Source organism: Schistocerca serialis, chromosome 8, assembly GCF_023864345.2.
Source record: "Schistocerca serialis cubense isolate TAMUIC-IGC-003099 chromosome 8, iqSchSeri2.2, whole genome shotgun sequence".
Taxonomy (NCBI): domain Eukaryota; kingdom Metazoa; phylum Arthropoda; class Insecta; order Orthoptera; family Acrididae; genus Schistocerca; species Schistocerca serialis.
This window is the reverse complement of record NC_064645.1, coordinates 388460740-388478839: the sequence shown is the minus strand read 5'-3', so window position 1 is coordinate 388478839 and position 18100 is coordinate 388460740. Positions and strand designations below refer to the sequence as shown.

Sequence of the window (18100 nt, the reverse complement as noted above, 5' to 3'; positions counted from 1 at the left end):
TATAGCATCAGTAGACATAGAGAAAGCTTTTGACAATGTTGACTTTCAAATTCTAAACGTGCAAGGGGTAAAATGCAGGAAGCGAAAGTTTATTTACAATTTGTACAGAAACCAGATGGCAGTTATAAAGAGTCGAGGGGCACACAAGGGAAGCACTGGCTGAGAAGGGAGTGTGACAGGTTATAGACTATCTCGATGTTATTCAATCTGTACACTGAGCAAGCAGTAAAGGAAACAAAATAAAAATTTGGAGTAGGAATTACAGTCCGGGGGGAAGAAATAAAAGAGAGTAGGTTTGCTAATGACACTGTCATTCTGTCAGAGACAGCAAAGGATTTGGAAGAGCAGCAGAACAGAACGGACAATGTCTTGAAAGTAGGATACAAAATGAACATCAATAAAAGCAAAATGAGGATAATGGAATGTACTCAAACTAAATCAGGTGATGCTGAGGGAATTAGACTAAGAAATGAGGCACTTAAAGTAGTAGATGAGTTTTGCTATTTGGGCAGCAAAATAACTGATGATGGTAGAAGTAGAGACAATACAAAATGTAGACTGGCATTGGCAAGAAAAGCATTCATGAAGAAGAAACATTTGTTAACATCGAGTATAGATTTAAGTGTCAGGAAGTCCTTTCTGGAAGAATTTGTATGGAGTGTAACCATGTACGGAAGTGAAATGTGGACAATAATCAGTTTAGACAGGAACAGAATAGAAGCTTTCGAATTGTGGTGCTACAGAAGAATGCTGAAGATTAGATGGGTAGATCACACAACTAATGAGGAGGTACTGAATAAAATAGAGGAGAAGAGAACTTCGTGGCACAACCTGACTAGAAAAAGGGATCGGTTGGCAGGACACTTCTAAGGCATCAAGGGATCACCAGTTTTGTACTGGAGGGGGCATGGGGGGATAAAAATCCTAAAGGGAGACCAAGAGATGAATACAGTAAGGAGATTCAGAAGGATGTAGGTTGCAGCAGTTACCTAGAGATGAAGAGGCTTGTGAAGATATAGTAGTAGCATCAAACCAGTCTTTGGATTGAAGACAACAACACACGCATCATACACAATTAATCACGTAGGATGGTATTTTTGGTGTGTTCACAAGCATATACACTGGAATGCCCCTCAATGGAGGACTATTCTCTTCATATGTGAACTATGGAATGTTGGATGGGGAACAGTGACAACAACTTGGCTGAGAACTGTGATGAGTGCGGGGAGGTAAATGTCGAGCAGGCAGCAAATTTCGTAATGCAGTCACTTCTTATGAACATTTACCTTGTTTAAACTGCAGTTTGCCTGAATCCTTTTGTACTCGGAATAGAACTGACTTTCAAATTGGACAAATACTCAGCAATAGCATTCATTTCTACAGGAGCTGCTGAAAGTCTAGATCAGGGTCAGTGTCGTACCAATGCGTTTTTTGCAGCAATGTTGTCAATGTTCACCACGAGGTGTGGTGGGAATGATGTGGGATGTCCACTGGTCCTACACAGCCAATGAGAGAATGGCAGGCAGACGATATGTTTGGAAGTAACAGACATTGTAACATCCTCACATCTGTACAGAAGCAAAATCCACTGTGTGTTCAGGAAGAAAAAAATGTTGTGGTCTCCAGGTCCCATTGTAGCCATAACCTCAGAAATTGAAACATATTCAGAAGAAACTGCCAAATATTTGTGATACCAAAGATATAATTTTCACAGTTGTTCAGTTAGAATGATGAATAAAAGTGGTGATACCACAGATGACAGGCTCAGTAAACAGAAAGGCAGTGAAGATAAAAATTAAACACTTTTTTGTGTTTGTTTTATTTCTCCTTGTATTATCAAAATGTAGACAATCAATAAGCATCATATTGTTAGAACAGGCATTTTGTTAACTTTTCAGGTAGATGTCTTACATCAATAAAAGTTTATAATTTTGATTAGTCAGAAGATATTAAAAAGAAAATTTTTCACAAGGAGAGTCTTCAAAAAAGAGGAGTTGTCTTATATTCAGGATCATCTTGTACTTGGGCAAATATGGTATTTGTATAAGTTGATCAGTTACAACTGTGACCCACTGATATTATAATCATCAGATACTCCTTTTATTTCACGAAGTGCAAAATGCAATGTTTCTGACCATTTAAAGCAATCTGTCAGTCTTTGCACCACTTTTAAATCTTATCAAGCTCTGACTGAATATTTGCACAGCTTCTTTCAGACAGTGCCTCATTATAGACAGCTACACCATCTTTGAAAAGTCTGAGGATACCATTAATAATGCTGGAAGGTCATTAATATACAACATGAAAACCAAGAGTCCCAATAAATTTATCTGGGGTACACTTGAAGTTACTTTTCTGTCAATGACTCTCCATGCAAGACAACTTGCTGCATCCTTCATGTCAAAGAATCCTCAATCCAGTCACAAATTTCACTTGATACCTCATATGATAGTACTTTTGATAATGAACTTGGGTGTGCTACTGATTCAAATGCTGCTTGGAAATCAAGTAATACTGCATCTACCTGACTGCCATGATCCACTGCTTTCAATATGTTATGCAAACGTAAGATTGGGTTTCAGATGATCTATGTTTTTGGAATCCATGCTGATTCAGGTCCTTCTGTACAAGATCCCTCATTACATTTTTGCTCAGAATATGCTTTAAGATTCTGCAACAAACAGATGTCAGGGTTACTGGATCACTTCTGTGGGTCTTACCTGTGCTTTCTTCCAACTACTGGGCACTGTTTTTAGCTCAAGGGATCTACAATAGATTATAGTTAAGAGAGGTGTTAACTCAGTGCAAATGCAGGACTGGATCTGATAAGAGATTCCATTACGCCCTGGAGCTTTGTTCAATTTTATCAGCTGTTTCTCAATGTCAATGACACTAGTATCTATTTCATTCACCTATTCAGTGGTATGAGAACTAGAACTAATATTCATGCATTTTCCTTAGTAAAGGAACATTTTGAAATGGAATTAAGCATTTATACTTTTTAAACTTCTTGGTAGACTGCATCCTCAAAATGGAATTGAGCATTTCTATTTTTTAAACTTCTTGGTAGACTGCATCCTCAAAACTTCATATTAGCTCTCCAGCTAAAATGTAGGAGAGCTTCTGTGAATTTTGGAAGGTAGGAGATGAAGTACTGGTGGAGAAAAAGCTGTGTACAGGAGTTTTGAATCGTGTTTGCATAGATCAGTTGGTAGGGTACTTGCACAGAAAAGGCATATGTCCCGAGTTCGAGTCTTGGTCCACCACACAGTTTTCATCTGACAGTAAATTTCACAGAGCGCACACTCCACTGCAGAGTGAAAATTTCATTATGGATTTCTGCTTTTGCTTTGCTACCCTCAATTTTAGTTCCGGCCTCATCTGTAGGTGACTGGACATTAATTTTGATGCCACTAACAGCTTTCCATAGAACAACAATTCCTTTGGGTTTTGCAACAGATTTTGACAATATTCTGCTAAAGTAGACAGTGAAGGCTTTATGTATTGCTCTCTTGACAGGCAAATATGTTTAATTCAGCACCTCTATATCTATAGCCCTATGAAAACAAACAATGGAAACTCAAGGTTGGAGTATCAAAAATGTTGGAAATTATAGATTGCTACTTACTGTAAAGATGACACATTTATAAGTTGCAGAAAGACACAATTAAAAAACAGTTACACACATGCTTTCTGGCACAGCCTTTGTCACGAAAAGAAAGAGAAAGACACACCATTCATTAACACAAGCAAGCTCACCTCACACACATGACCACCAACTCCCATGTTTTACACCTATTGTGCAGTAGCCTCTGTTTCTTTAGAAGTTTCTTCACAGTGTCTGTATTTCATGGAGGGTCCCTTCAATCACAAACTATTCTATTGGGTACCATTCACCAAACCTTGGAAAAAGGAGGCAATGTCTGTGTTTAGGGAGTTGGACTGATTCTTTAAGTAGATGCTGAGAATCTCAAGCCTTTCCATATAGGACTATTACTTTAAAGATATGTAAAGATGAAATTCTTCATGCCTCTGTATGTCACTATGACTGACAAGTGATGAAATTATGGTTTTGTTATCAAAATTGAATAAAGCTACAATAGCACTATAGCTTAATTACTGCAATACATAATAGGCATGTAATACTCCAGTAAGAAAGCACAAAAAGTTATCATCTACGGTTTAGTACTCAAAAGACTTTCAATAAGCAGTAGAAATACCATCATGTAACATCTCATGCTGTTGTTTAATTCATCTTTATTGAGTGTACAGTTTTGTTCAAAGGCCATTATCCTGCACAGACTTTTGTTAACAGCAAAAGTTGCACTGCGCATTACAAAAAGAAAATGAGGCAATGTCAAAAACACAACATTTATAAATAATGTTTAATATTGTAGAGGGAGATGCCTGGAGTGCCCATTAACATTTCTTTAATATATATTTGTGCTGCTAACAAAAGTCTATCGTTTATAATGATCTTTGATAGAAACTGGTTGCACAATAAAGAATAAGTTGAACAGTAGCTTAAGGTGTTTAAGTTGTGGGACAAAAGCAACATTGAAACAATATTTTTGATAAGCACATAACAGTAACATGCTACTAAGAACTACTTACGCATCAAATCCAGAAAAGGTTGTGCGGGTGGTGGCTTTCCCTCAGGATTAGCAAGAGGCCGCAGTCTATGATTGACCATCCTGATGTATGAAAACACAAGGGCATTGTCTTGTGTTGCAACTATTTCAGTCAATCCAGACCGAAGGAAAGTGAGAGCAGGAAAGAGATAATTGTCAGTCAGTTCTCGCAGTTGTTCTCTATATTGAACAGCCAGTTGTGGCAGTCCTCTTCGCAGCCAACAGTCAATAAGAGGTTGTAATCCAAGAACACCTGAATCCAGGTACACCATACCACAACGTGATACAGTTGCTGGTGATGCCACAGCCAAGTCTGCCACCTACGAAGGGACACAGTTACACAATTTGAATGCTGTTTTGTGATATGCTAAAGTGTAAAACATACTGTTGTTCAAGATGTCAAAAATTCCTCACTTAACAGTAAAAAAAATATGGAATAACATCTGAAGTACATGCTTCATTAAAGGCATAATACATCAAAAAGTAAATATGTCATCCCCCTTAAATACTACTGTATGTGACTGGATATGTTCTTAAGAGTGTACACTCCTAGCAGACTATGGGGTGTCCTGTTGTGGCTCAGTTACAATTTGCCCAAAATGCAGCATATGGACAGTGGTGCATCACAGTTTGTATACTACAAAAAGAAACAAAAGGCAACCCATCTACTAGAATGCTTCATAGTACAACTGAAATTCATGCATCATAAATATCCCAGTTAGTATATATCTCATTAAAGTAGTGTTATATAATTTAAACTTATTGGATAGAAAGGATCAATTAATATTTCTGTGTAATCAATATTACATCTTTAGCACAATTAATATTCTCTAAAATCAACTTTAAATTCATTTACAATGTAAATTTATGCACAGTTGTACAGTGTGTATGCTCTGCCACTGTAATTTTAACTGAACTGACGATGTTCCTAATGATTTGCTATCAGACCTTTGACGAGCAGACTTAAACAGCTATGATCACATAAAAAATTAAACTGTAGCCTAACTGTGCATGACGTGTCATATCATTTTATGGATTAAAGATGGTAAGGTTCTTCTGGAATAAAAGATGATATCCTTTAATGTAATTTATTCAGTTTCCACCAGTATGAACATGCCTAAACATATCAGACATCAGACAAATTCACTTTGATGAAACTCAAAAATCTAAAAATCATTCACTGGACGATTCAATGTTCTTATTCCAATTAAATACTCCTGTCAGTGGACTATTAAACACTTCCTATTGTGGATTCCTGTATCTCAACTCTTTCAACAGAGTTAACTCGGCCAGTTATGTCCAACTTCTGGTATTACACACTTGCTATTCACTAGCACAGTTATACTGGTGCAACATTACAATGCTTTGTACACCAGGGAGCTGAGAGACTACAGAAAGTTCTAGAAGGTAAGACTTACCAGAAACCATCTACTGCCAGGTCGCTCACTGGTAAGGATATCAATCACAGTGTCCTTACAACTGACACTCATACACATACTGTATGTTGAAGGCACATAAAGCATGGAATTTAATGTGAAAGGAATAGACAGATGGGGAGAAATAAAGCTTATTGATATAGGAAACATTACAGGAGAAACTAAAGTATAATAAGAAATGTGTATCACAATCATCAAAAACTTTGACACCATTGCAATATTCTACAATTTAGGAAGGAGACCTTATTCCAAACAAAATTTATGATTTTTCTTCACACATGTCACCCTTCACCTAGTTGAAAGTGTTGGCAGAGATGTATTGGGATGGCCTCATTTCTGTGTATAGAATCCAAGTTAAAATATGCCATATCAAGAACAGCTGCCACAAACCTCATACACAGATCTTCTCTCCTGTTTATGGCACTGTTGACAGCGTGTTGTCTTATTGAACGCCCTGGATTCCTATATCCCTTTGTACCCTCTTCCAATACAATTTTTCAAGATTTCACAGTTTGTAATGTTAGTTTCTACAAGCTGTAGCAAGTAACATTTTCAACTTCTCCATATAATAGAAACTCTACGCAAGGGATGGCTAACATAGATTTGGACATGTCCGAGAATACTCTGGCTCATACTCACCTAGGTTGGTGGAAAAGACTTTGATCTCAGTTACACAGTGACCAGCAAAACTCTCTTGTTCACCTACTGCACAAGTTCGTCTGATGCAGCACTCTTCCTGGTGAAATACCTCTTTACTTTACGATAAATAATAGGCTCCCCCCATGAACCATGGACCTTGCCGTTGGTGGGGAGGCTTGCGTGCCTCAGCGATACAGATGGCCGTACCGTAGGTGCAACCACAATGGAGGGGTATCTGTTGAGAGGCCAGACAAACATGTGGTTCCTGAAGAGGGGCAGCAGCCTTTTCAGTAGTTGCAGGGGCAACAGTCTGGATGATTGACTGATCTGGCCTTGTAACATTAACCAAAACGGCCTTGCTGTGCTGGTACTGCGAATGGCTGAAAGCAAGGGGAAACTACAGCCGTAATTTTTCCCGAGGACATGCAGCTTTACTGTATGATTAAATGATGATGGCGTCCTCTTGGGTAAAATATTCCGGAGGTAAAATAGTCCCCCATTTGGATCTCCGGGCAGGGACTACTCAAGAGAACGTCATTATCAGGAGAAAGAAAACTGGCATTCTACGGATCGCAGCGTGGAATGTCAGATCCCTTAATCAGGCAGGCAGGTTAGAAAATTTAAAAAGGGAAATGGATAGGTTAAAGTTAGATATAGTGGGAATTAGTGAAGTTCGGTGGCAGGAGGAACAAGACTTTTGGTCAGGTGATTACAGGGTTATAAATACAAAATCAAATAGGGGTAATGCAGGAGTAGGTTTAATAATGAATAAAAAAATAGGAGTGCGGGTTAGCTACTACAAACAGCATAGTGAACGCATTATTGTGGCCAAGATAGACACAAAGCCTATGCCTACTACAGTAGTACAAGTTTATATGCCAACTAGCTCTGCAGATGATGAAGAAATAGATGAAATGTATGACGAGATAAAAGAAATTATTCAGGTAGTGAAGGGAGACGAAAATTTAATAGTCATGGGTGACTGGAATTCGTCAGTAGGAAAAGGGAGAGAAGGAAACATAGTAGGTGAATATGGATTGGGGGGAAGGAATGAGAGAGGAAGCCGCCTTGTAGAATTTTGCACAGAGCATAACTTAATCATAGCTAACACTTGGTTCAAGAATCATAAAGGAAGGTTGTATACGTGGAAGAAGCCTGGAGATACTAAAAGGTATCAGATAGATTATATAATGGTAAGACAGAGATTTAGGAACCAGGTTTTAAAATGTAAGACATTTCCTGGGGCAGATGTGGATTCTGACCACAATCTATTGGTTATGAACTGCAGATTGAAACTGAAGGAACTGCAAAAAGGTGGGAATTTAAGGACATGGGACCTGGATAAACTGAAAGAACCAGAGGTTGTACAGAGTTTCAGGGAGAGCATAAGGGAACAATTGACAGGAATGGGGGAAAGAAATACAGTAGAAGAAGAATGGGTAGCTCTGAGGGATGAAGTAGTGAAGGCAGCAGACGATCAAGTAGGTAAAAAGACGAGGGCTAATAGAAATCCTTGGGTAACAGAAGAAATATTGAATTTAATTGATGAAAGGAGAAAATATAAAAATGCAGTAAATGAAGCAGGCAAAAAGGAATACAAACGTCTCAAAAATGATATCGACAGGAAGTGCAAAATGGCTAAGCAGGGATGGCTAGAGGACAAATGTAAGGATGTAGAGGCTTGTCTCACTAGGGGTAAGATAGATACTGCCTACAGGAAAATTAAAGAGACCTTTGGAGAGAAGAGAACCACTTGTATGAATATCAAGAGCTCAGATGGCAACCCAGTTCTAAGCAAAGAAGGGAAGGCAGAAAGGTGGAAGGAGTATATAGAGGGTTTATACAAGGGCGATGTACTTGAGGACAATATTATGGAAATGGAAGAGGATGTAGATGATACTGCGTGAAGAGTTTGACAGAGCACTGAAAGACCTGAGTCGAAACAATGCCCCGGGAGTAGACAACATTCCATTAGAACTACTGATGGCCTCGGGAGAGCCAGTCATGACAAAACTCTACCATCTGGTGAGCACGATGTATGAGGCAGGCGAAATACCCTCATACTTCAAGAAGAATATAATAATCCCAATCCCAAAGAAAGCAGGTGTTGACAGATGTAAAAATTACCGAACTATCAGTTTAATAAGTCATAGCTGCAAAATACTAACGTGAATTCTTTACAGACGAATGGAAAAACTGGTAGAAGCCGACCTCGGGGAAGATCAGTTTGGATTCCGTAGAAATGTTGGAACACGTGAGGCAATACTGACCTTACGACTTATCTTAGAAGAAAGATTAAGAAAAGGCAAACCTACGTTTCTAGCATTTGTAGACTTAGAGAAAGCTTTTGACAATGTTAACTGGAATACTCTCTTTCAAATTCTGAAGGTGGCAGGGGTAAAATACAGGGAGCGAAAGGCTATTTACAATTTGTACAGAAACCAGATGGCAGTTATAAGAGTCGGGGGGCATGAAAGGGAAGCAGTGGTTGGGAAAGGAGTGAGACAGGGTTGTAGCCTTTCCCCGATGTTATACAATCTGTATATTGAGCAAGCAGTAAAGGAAACAAAAGAAAAATTCGGAGTAGGTATTAAAATTCATGGAGAAGAAGTAAAAACTTTGAGGTTCGCCGATGACATTGTAATTCTGTCAGAGACAGCAAAGGACTTGGAAGAGCAGTTGAACGGAATGGACAATGTCTTGAAAGGAGGATATAAGATGAACATCAACAAAAGCAAAACGAGGATAATGGAATGTAGTCAAATTAAGTCGGGTGATCCTGAGGGAATTAGATTAGGAAATGAGACACTTAAAGTAGTAAAGGAGTTTTGCTATTTAGGGAGTAAAATAATCAATGATGGTTGAAGTAGAGAGGATATAAAATGTAGACTGGCAATGGCAAGGAAAGCGTTTCTCAAGAAGAGAAATTTGTTAACATCGAGTATAGATTTAAGTGTCAGGAAGTCGTTTCTGAAAGTATTTGTATGGAGTGTAGCCATGTATGGAAGTGAAACATGGACGATAACTAGTTTGGACAAGAAGAGAATAGAAGCTTTCGAAATGTGGTGCTACAGAAGAATGCTGAAGATAAGGTGGGTAGATCACGTAACTAATGAGGAGGTATTGAATAGGGTGGGGGAGAAGAGAAGTTTGTGGCACAACTTGACTAGAAGAAGGGATCGGTTGGTAGGACATGTTTTGAGGCATTGAGGGCTCACAAATTTAGCATTGGAGGGCACCGTGGAGGGTAAAAATCGTAGAGGGAGACCAAGAGATGAATACAGTAAGCAGATTCAGAAGGATGTAGGTTGCAGTAGGTACTGGGAGATGAAGAAGCTTGCACAGGATAGAGTAGCATGGAGAGCTGCATCAAACCAGTCTCAGGACTGAAGACCACAACAACAACAACAAATAATAGGCTAAGGAAGAGGTGGGTTAGCCCCACTAGTCTAGACTATTTTTGTTATGGTGTTGTGTCCTCAAACTAAATTAGTATTCATAAGTTTCACATCTCATTAAAAGTAACTTGTACTCAACATCAGAATCCATGGAACCTTCATGGGATCAACTAATTCAGAACTCACAGAGCCCTTGTAAAATTAAACACACAGGCAAAAGTTAAGTACCCAGTTTAACAAACACCTTTTAAAATATTCCTTTCACATACAACTTTACTCATAAAATGCCAGGATACTGAAACCCTAACTCAGTATCAAATCAACGTAGAATTCTTCACTCTTGTCATATTTTACACATGCATTTGCAACCAGTGAACATCTACACAGCAAACTAGTGAGCATAGTCCAACATATGATCACAGTATCGAAAACAGATGTACGGGCATGGCATAGGCTAATCACATGTAAGCCTGGGAGTAATGTCACCATAAAAGTCAAAAAGTTGTTAAAAATGATGAAAGTCACTTCCTAAATGACGTGACATACTTCACTCATCAAAAACAAATTGTATCACAGCTTACTAAGTACACCACTCTGATCCAAGCAAACAGCGGTGACATGATCTGCTCTTGGTCAACCCCTTCACCATCTCCTCTGAACAAGGGGTGCAGTCCCTATTAAGTGAACTCTCTACCGTTTGTGATATCATACACATCAGATTCCTTATGTAACATAATGTGAACAATCTTACCAGTGAAATGTGTGAGTAATTCTTATTCCACCTCAAAAATTTTATTATGACTACTTATCTTCCAAATATGACAATTCTTGAGTCCACCTCTCCTGACCCACAGGGTTTCCGTTTCGATTCAACTGGTCTTTTTTCTCTTTAAACGTTATGTTAATCTCCTAGCAGATTCCAAGAGCTACACTAGTATCTCCATATGGAACCTCCTTTGCCCGTCAGCAAATTATGCTACCCTGTCTGCCACTGCCTTTGCTTGCCAGATTGTTCCTCTTCATGACTCCTGCAGCAATGGAAAATGTACCTTCCATGTTTGTCTCTGAACTTTGCTCCTTCACTACCTTCAAAACTGAATAGGACCCAACTCATTGATCCGGCTTTGATGCAAACTGTGGAAATGAACTTGAAATTTTTAGCTGTATATTATCAAACACAGGAAACAATAATTCTTTTTAAATAATCTTAAGTCTTTATGAAAATTATTTTCTGGATGAGTGTGGGCAGCTTCTCTGTCCATCAATCTCTGCATTGGAATACGATGAGGTATGCAAGTCAATTAAATATACTGACACACACCATGTCATTTATGGGCAGTTTATTCCCACAAACATATAATCCTGATGTCAGATGCTAAATGCTAACACATCTGCCTCCTCCATATAAATGAGGTATTTTCTCGTATATAATGCTTTCTTGCAATAAAATTGAGGAGGGAACACACTCACTCAAATGACAACCCAATATTTGAGGAAAATATAATAAACTTTTATTCTGTCTGTACCACACAAGCATGGTGCCTAAACAAAAACACAACATTTATCTTTTCCAACCAAGTGGAATGTACATACAGTATTGTATTGTCTGCCTTACAGTTTATTATGGCTGACAGTTTCAGATAGCAACACCTAAACACGTAAAAAATGTTATATACATGAAATATCTACAAAAACATATTATCTACATACTACACATCTCTATTGTACTGTGTATTAACAGTCGCGTGTGTACACTAGATGCAAACCCGATATCACCTCATATTTCAAGCTCACAATATAACAGTGAGCAACAACCATCATATAGAGGGAAACATTCCACATGGGAAAAATATATATAAAAAACAAAGATATATAAAAAGCAAAGATGCTGTAACTTACCAAACGTGAAAGTGCTGGTATGTTGATAGACACAATAAAAACACACACACACTAATATTCAAGCTTTCGTAACCCAAGGTTGCTTCATCAGGAAAGAGGGAAGGAGAGGGAAAGACGAAAGGGTGTCAGTTTTAAGGGAGAGGGTAAGAGTCATTCCAATCCCGAGAATGGAAAGACTTACCTTAGGGAGAAAAAAGGACAGGTATACACTCTCACACACACTCATATCCATCCGCACATATACAGACCCCTAAGGTAAGTCTTTCTGCTCCCGGGATTGGAATGACTCCGTACCCTCTCCCTTAAAACCCACATCCTTTCGTCTTTCTCTCTCCTTCCCTCTTTCCTGATGAAGCAACCTTAGGTTGTGAAAGCTCGAATTTTGTGTGTGTGTTTGTGTTTGTTTGTTTGTCTATCAACATACCAACGCTTTTGTTTGGTAAGTTACAGAATCTTTGTTTTTAGATATATTTTTCCCACGTGGAATGTTTCCCTTTATTATATTCATATCATTAATTTGAACCCAACAATTACGTTTGCTATTGTCACTGTTGCATTTCGAAATCTTTTCTCTCATCTTACTTTCCCCTTCTGTTTTTGCAAAGTAGTTTCACTTTGTATTCACCTTCTCCTTTTTACCGTAATCTACCATACAATTTTATCCCGCCTATATATACTCAATAATACATAACCCACTTCCAAACCATAACCAAAAAAAATTTTTTTTTTCCGCTTTCAACACTACCGCTGCTATAAAATCCACCGTTTCCAGTTCACAAACAGTTCCTTTCACCTATTAAACAACCATTTCGGCTCGTACTAATAACATTCGCTTTATTTCCATTTCCATTTTTCCCACATCATTGATCATTTTTAGCCGCTTCCCACAGGTTTTAACGTCATTATTTCTTCGTCAGACTATTGTTAGTCTCATTTTCATAATCTGCCACCACAAAACCACTCCTTTTAATACATTTACACGCAGTTTTTTCGAAATTTCCCAATTTTCTCCACCCTTTAACGTGTTTTGGCGGCAACACAACCACCTAACCTTTGTGCACATCGTTGTTTACCAACCCTAGTCCACCATAGGATCAACATAGCTCAGCTTTAACCAAAACTTTTTCGACTTTTTTCACACCAAAACTCCAGTTGCTTTCTAGTTTACTTTTATCTCTTACCATATATTTTTATTTTCATTTTAACCTCATGTTACACTTTCCACCATCTAAATACCATGCCAGCCTCACAACATCTTCACAATGACCCCATTAAGTTTTATTTACATTCCCTCCGCAAACATGCCTTTGCCCTAGCCAGATTACACTCCCATATTTTATTTACTCAGGCTTGTCTGACATTTGGCATTACCCCCAAAGACCTCACACTTAAACTTCCCATCTCTGGCTGTAACACTTCTTTCCATCAGTCCCTATACCAATTCCAAACTGAACAATCCATTGCCCTCACCCACCTAATCCTTCACCTACACATCAACTCAGCCAATGAACACACCCATCAACACCTATCCTTAATAAAAGTCCTTAATCTTTCCTCTCCCACATCCACACCGGCTGTTCAGAGCATCCTCCTACAGGCCAACCGCAAATTAGAACAGCATGCCACCCTCCACCTCAAAAAACTATCCAATCTCCTGGTTTCCCACCTCCAGAAAGGCAACTCACTCACCCTTCACAACCTTTACAGCAAACCTCAATCTCCTCTCATTGCACACAGACCCAGTCTCTCCCATCTACTCAATCTCCCACTTCCATCTCCACTCCCCCCAAAACCTCAAAATTCTAATCAACACAATCTGGAACCACAACACCCTAATTCGGTAGTTAAATTTTCCTCCAAACCACTCTCCCAATCCGAAACCTCTGTCCTATCCAAAGGCCTCACCTTCAGCCCTACTCCCAGATTCAACCAAACAGCCCTCGTCAAAGATTTACTGTCCTACTCTCGTACTCTCTGCTGGAAATATCACTTTGCCATGAAGAAAAATGCTCCTAATCCTACTCCTAATGATCCAACTCCCCAAGACACTATCCAAATTAAACCCCGCCTGGAACAGTTCCGTCCTCCGTCACAGCGGGACCGACCTCCTCTTCCTCGAAATCACCCCCTCCAAACCTTCCAGGAATTACTCACTTCCAGCCTTGCCTCTCAATCCTTCTTGAAAAACCTTAATCCTACTCCCAACATCACCACTGCTGAAGCCCAGGCTATCCGTGATCTGAAGGCTGACCGATCCATCGTCATTATGCCAGCGGACAAGGGTTCCACGACCGTGGTACTTGATCATCGGTAGTATGTGGCTGAGGGACTGCGTCAGCTTTCGGACAACACTACATGCAAAGTTTGCCAAGGAAATACCATTCCTGATGTCCAGGTGGAGCTTCAAGGAATCCTCAGAACCTTAGGCCCCCTACAAAACCTTTTACCTGACTCCATCAACCTCCTGACCCCACCGACACCCCACACCCCTACCTTCTTCCCAAAATTCACAAACCCAATCATCCCGGCCGCCCCATTGTAGCTGGTTACCAAGCCCCCACAGAACGTATCTCTGCCTACGTAGATCAACACCTTCAACCCAACCCATTACATGCAGTTTCCCATCCTTCATCAAAGACAACAACCACTTTCTCGAACACCTGGAATCCTTACCCAATCTGTTACCCCCGGAAACTATCCTTGTAACCATTGATGCCACTTCCTTATACACAAATATTCCACACGTCCAGGGCCTCGCTGTGATGGAGCACTTCCTTTCACGCTGATCACCTGCCACCCTACCTAAAACCTCTTTCATCATTACCTTAGCCAGCTTCATCCTCACCCACAACTTCTTCACTTTCGAAGGCCAGACATACCAACAATTAAAGGGAACAGCCATTGGTACCAGGATGGCCCCCTCGTACGCCAACCTATTTATGGGTCACTTAGAGGAAGCCTTCTTGGTTACCCAGGCCTGCAAACCCAAAGTTTGGTACAGATTTATTGACGACATCTTCATGATCTGGACTCACAGTGAAGAAGAACTCCAGAATTTCCTCTCCAACCTCAACTCCTTTGGTTCCATCAGATTCACCTGGTCCTACTCCAAATCCCATTCCACTTTCCTTGACGTTGACCTCCATCTGTCCAATGGCCAGCTTCACACGTCCGTCCACATCAAACCCACCAACAAGCAACAGTACCTCCATTACGACAGCTGCCACCCATTCCACATCAAAAGCTCCCTTCCCTACAGCCTAGGTCTTCGTGGCAAATGAATCTGCTCCAGTCCGGAATCCCTGAACCATTACACCAACAACCTGAAAACAGCTTTCGCATCCCGCAACTACCCTCCCGACCTGGTAGAGAAGCAAATTACCAGAGCCACTTCCTCATCCCCTCACACCCAGAACCTCCCACAGAAGAAACCCAAAAGTGCCTCACTTGTGACAGGATACTTTCCAGGACTGGATCAGACTCTGAATGTGGCTCTCCAGCAGCGATACGACTTCCTCAAATCCTGCCCTGAAATGAGATCCATCCTTCATGAAATCCTCCCCACTCCACCAAGAGTATCTTTCCGCCGTCCACCTAACCTGCATAACTTCTTGGTTCAACCCCATGAAATCCCAAAACCACCTTCCCTACCCTTTGGCTCCTACCCTTATAACCACCCCTGGTATAAAACCTGTCCCATGCACCCTCCCACCACCACCTACTCCAGTCCTGTAACCCGGAAGGTGTACACGATCAAAGGCAGAGCCACGTGTGAAAGCACCCACGTGATTTACCAACTGACCAGCATACACTGTGAAGCTTTCTAAAAAGTGTGGGAATGACCAGCAACAAACTGTCCATTCGCATGAATGGACACAGGCAGACAGTGTTTGTTGGTAATGAGGATCACCCTGTGGCTAAACATGCCTTGGTGCACGGCCAGCACATCTTGGCACAGTGTTACATCGTCTGGGTTATATGGATACTTCCCACTAACACCAACCTGTCAGAACTGCGGAGATGGGAACTTGCCCTTCAGTATATCCTCTCTTCTCGTTACCCACCAGGCCTCAACCTCCGCTAATTTCAAGTTGCCGCCGCTCATACCTCACCTGTCATTCAACATCATCTTTGCCTCTGTACTTCCGCCTCGACTGACATCTCTGCCCAAACTCTTTGCCTTTACAAATGTCTGCTTGTGTCTGTGTATGTGCATATGGATATGTGTGTGTGTGTGTGTGTGACTGTACACCTGTCCTTTTTTCCCCCTAAGGTAAGCCTTTCTGCTCCCGGGATTGGAATGACTCCTTACCCTCTCCCTTAAAACCCAAATCCTTTCGTCTTTCCCTCTCCTTTGATCTTTCCTGAAGAAGCAACCATTGGTTGCGAAAGCTTGAATTTTGTATGTATGTTTGTGTGTCTATCAACATGCCACCACTTTCGTTTGGCAAGTCATATCATCTTTGTTTTTAGATATATTTTTCCCACGTGGAATATTTCCCTCTATTTATATATATAAAAAACAAAGAAGATGTGACTTACCAAACGAAAGTGCTGGCAGGTTGATAGACACACAAACAAACACAAACATACACACAAAATTCTAGCTTTCGCAACCAACGGTTGCTTCATCAGGAAAGAGGGAAGGAGAGGGAAAGACGAAAGGATGTGGGTTTTAAGGGAGAGGGTAAGGAGTCATTCCAATCCCGGGAGCGGAAAGACTTACCTTAGGGGGAAAAAAGGACAGGTATACACTCGCACACACACACATATCCATCCGCACATACACAGACACAAGCAGACATTTGTAAAGGCAAAGAGTTTGGGCAGAGATATCAGTCGAGGCAGAAGTACAGAGGCAAAGATGTTGTTGAATGACAGGTGAGGTATGAGCGGCGGCAACTTGAAATTAGGGGAGGTTGAGGCCTGGTGGGTAATGAGAAGAGAGGATATACTGAAGGGCAAGTTCCCATCTCCGGAGTTCTGACAGGTTGGTGTTAGTGGGAAGTATCCAGATAACCCAGACGGTGTAACACTGTGCCAAGATGTGCTGGCCGTGCACCCACGTTGAATGTTTCCCAACACAGATGCTGTAACTTACCAAACGAGAGAGCGATGGTATGTTGATAGACACAATAAAAAACACACACACAAATATTCAAGCTTTCGCAACCCAAGGTTGCTTCATCAGGAAAGAGGGAAGGAGAGGGAAAGATGAAAGGATGTGGATTTTAAGGGACAGGGTAAGGAGTCATTCCAATCCCGGGAGCAGAAAGACTTACCTTAGGGGGAAAAATGGACAGGTATACACTCGCGCGCACGCACACACACACACACATACACACACACACACACACACACACACACACACACACACACACACACATACATACAGACGCGGGAAGATGTATCCATTCACAATCACTTGCAAGCATAAGGTGATTTGTAATATTCCTGGTACTAAGTAGCTAGTACCAGAAATATACTGTGGTTAGATATTTGAGTCCATAACTCAAGAAGGGCGTGTTTTGACAAAGGATTGCTGTATAGTAGACAGTATTATACTGTGAATAACGAGGCTAATGCATGTCAATGTGATATGATATAAGGAATCATATCACTAGTATTATCCATAAGCATTGGTGTGTAATAACTTTATTTATGTATTGATATGTGGGAAGGTGTCACATGTGGTAATATTTGTTGGCATAGTTGCATGGATATGACTACACTGTTTACAATAAATTCATAATTTTTCATGGCACCTTATAAGCAATAGGAGATTTTTTTTTTCTTTTAATAGGAAACACTTAGTGCACAATATGAAATGTGGTAGGGGGTTAGATTCCACAACCCAGGTATTGCATGATATGGTATGCATTGGTCATAAAATGTGCTGTGCTGTTTCTATCAATGGTGCTTATGGTTATACAGCCCTATGAAATGATCTATTAATGTTAATTTTATATAATACTTTTACCTATGATTTATGCACGTAATATCAATGTACAAATAGGACTTTGGCATTTAATGTGGTCTTTGCACCATAGATAATAATTATGTCACATGATGCTTAGTTTGGTGCTGTGCTGTTTAT

General features: G+C 40.3%; 1 protein-coding gene across 1 annotated transcript in view; it reads right to left on the bottom strand.

Annotated features, from left to right (window-relative positions):
* Positions 1–18100, bottom strand: part of LOC126417029 (dynein axonemal heavy chain 1-like) — a gene marked incomplete at its 3' end in the record, with an annotated part of 951942 nt that overhangs the window by 507180 nt on the left and 426662 nt on the right. The window contains exon 31 of the mRNA XM_050084920.1: positions 4615–4951. Within this exon, the coding sequence (XP_049940877.1) occupies positions 4615–4951 (337 nt within the window). The remainder of the gene's footprint in view (positions 1–4614; positions 4952–18100) is intronic.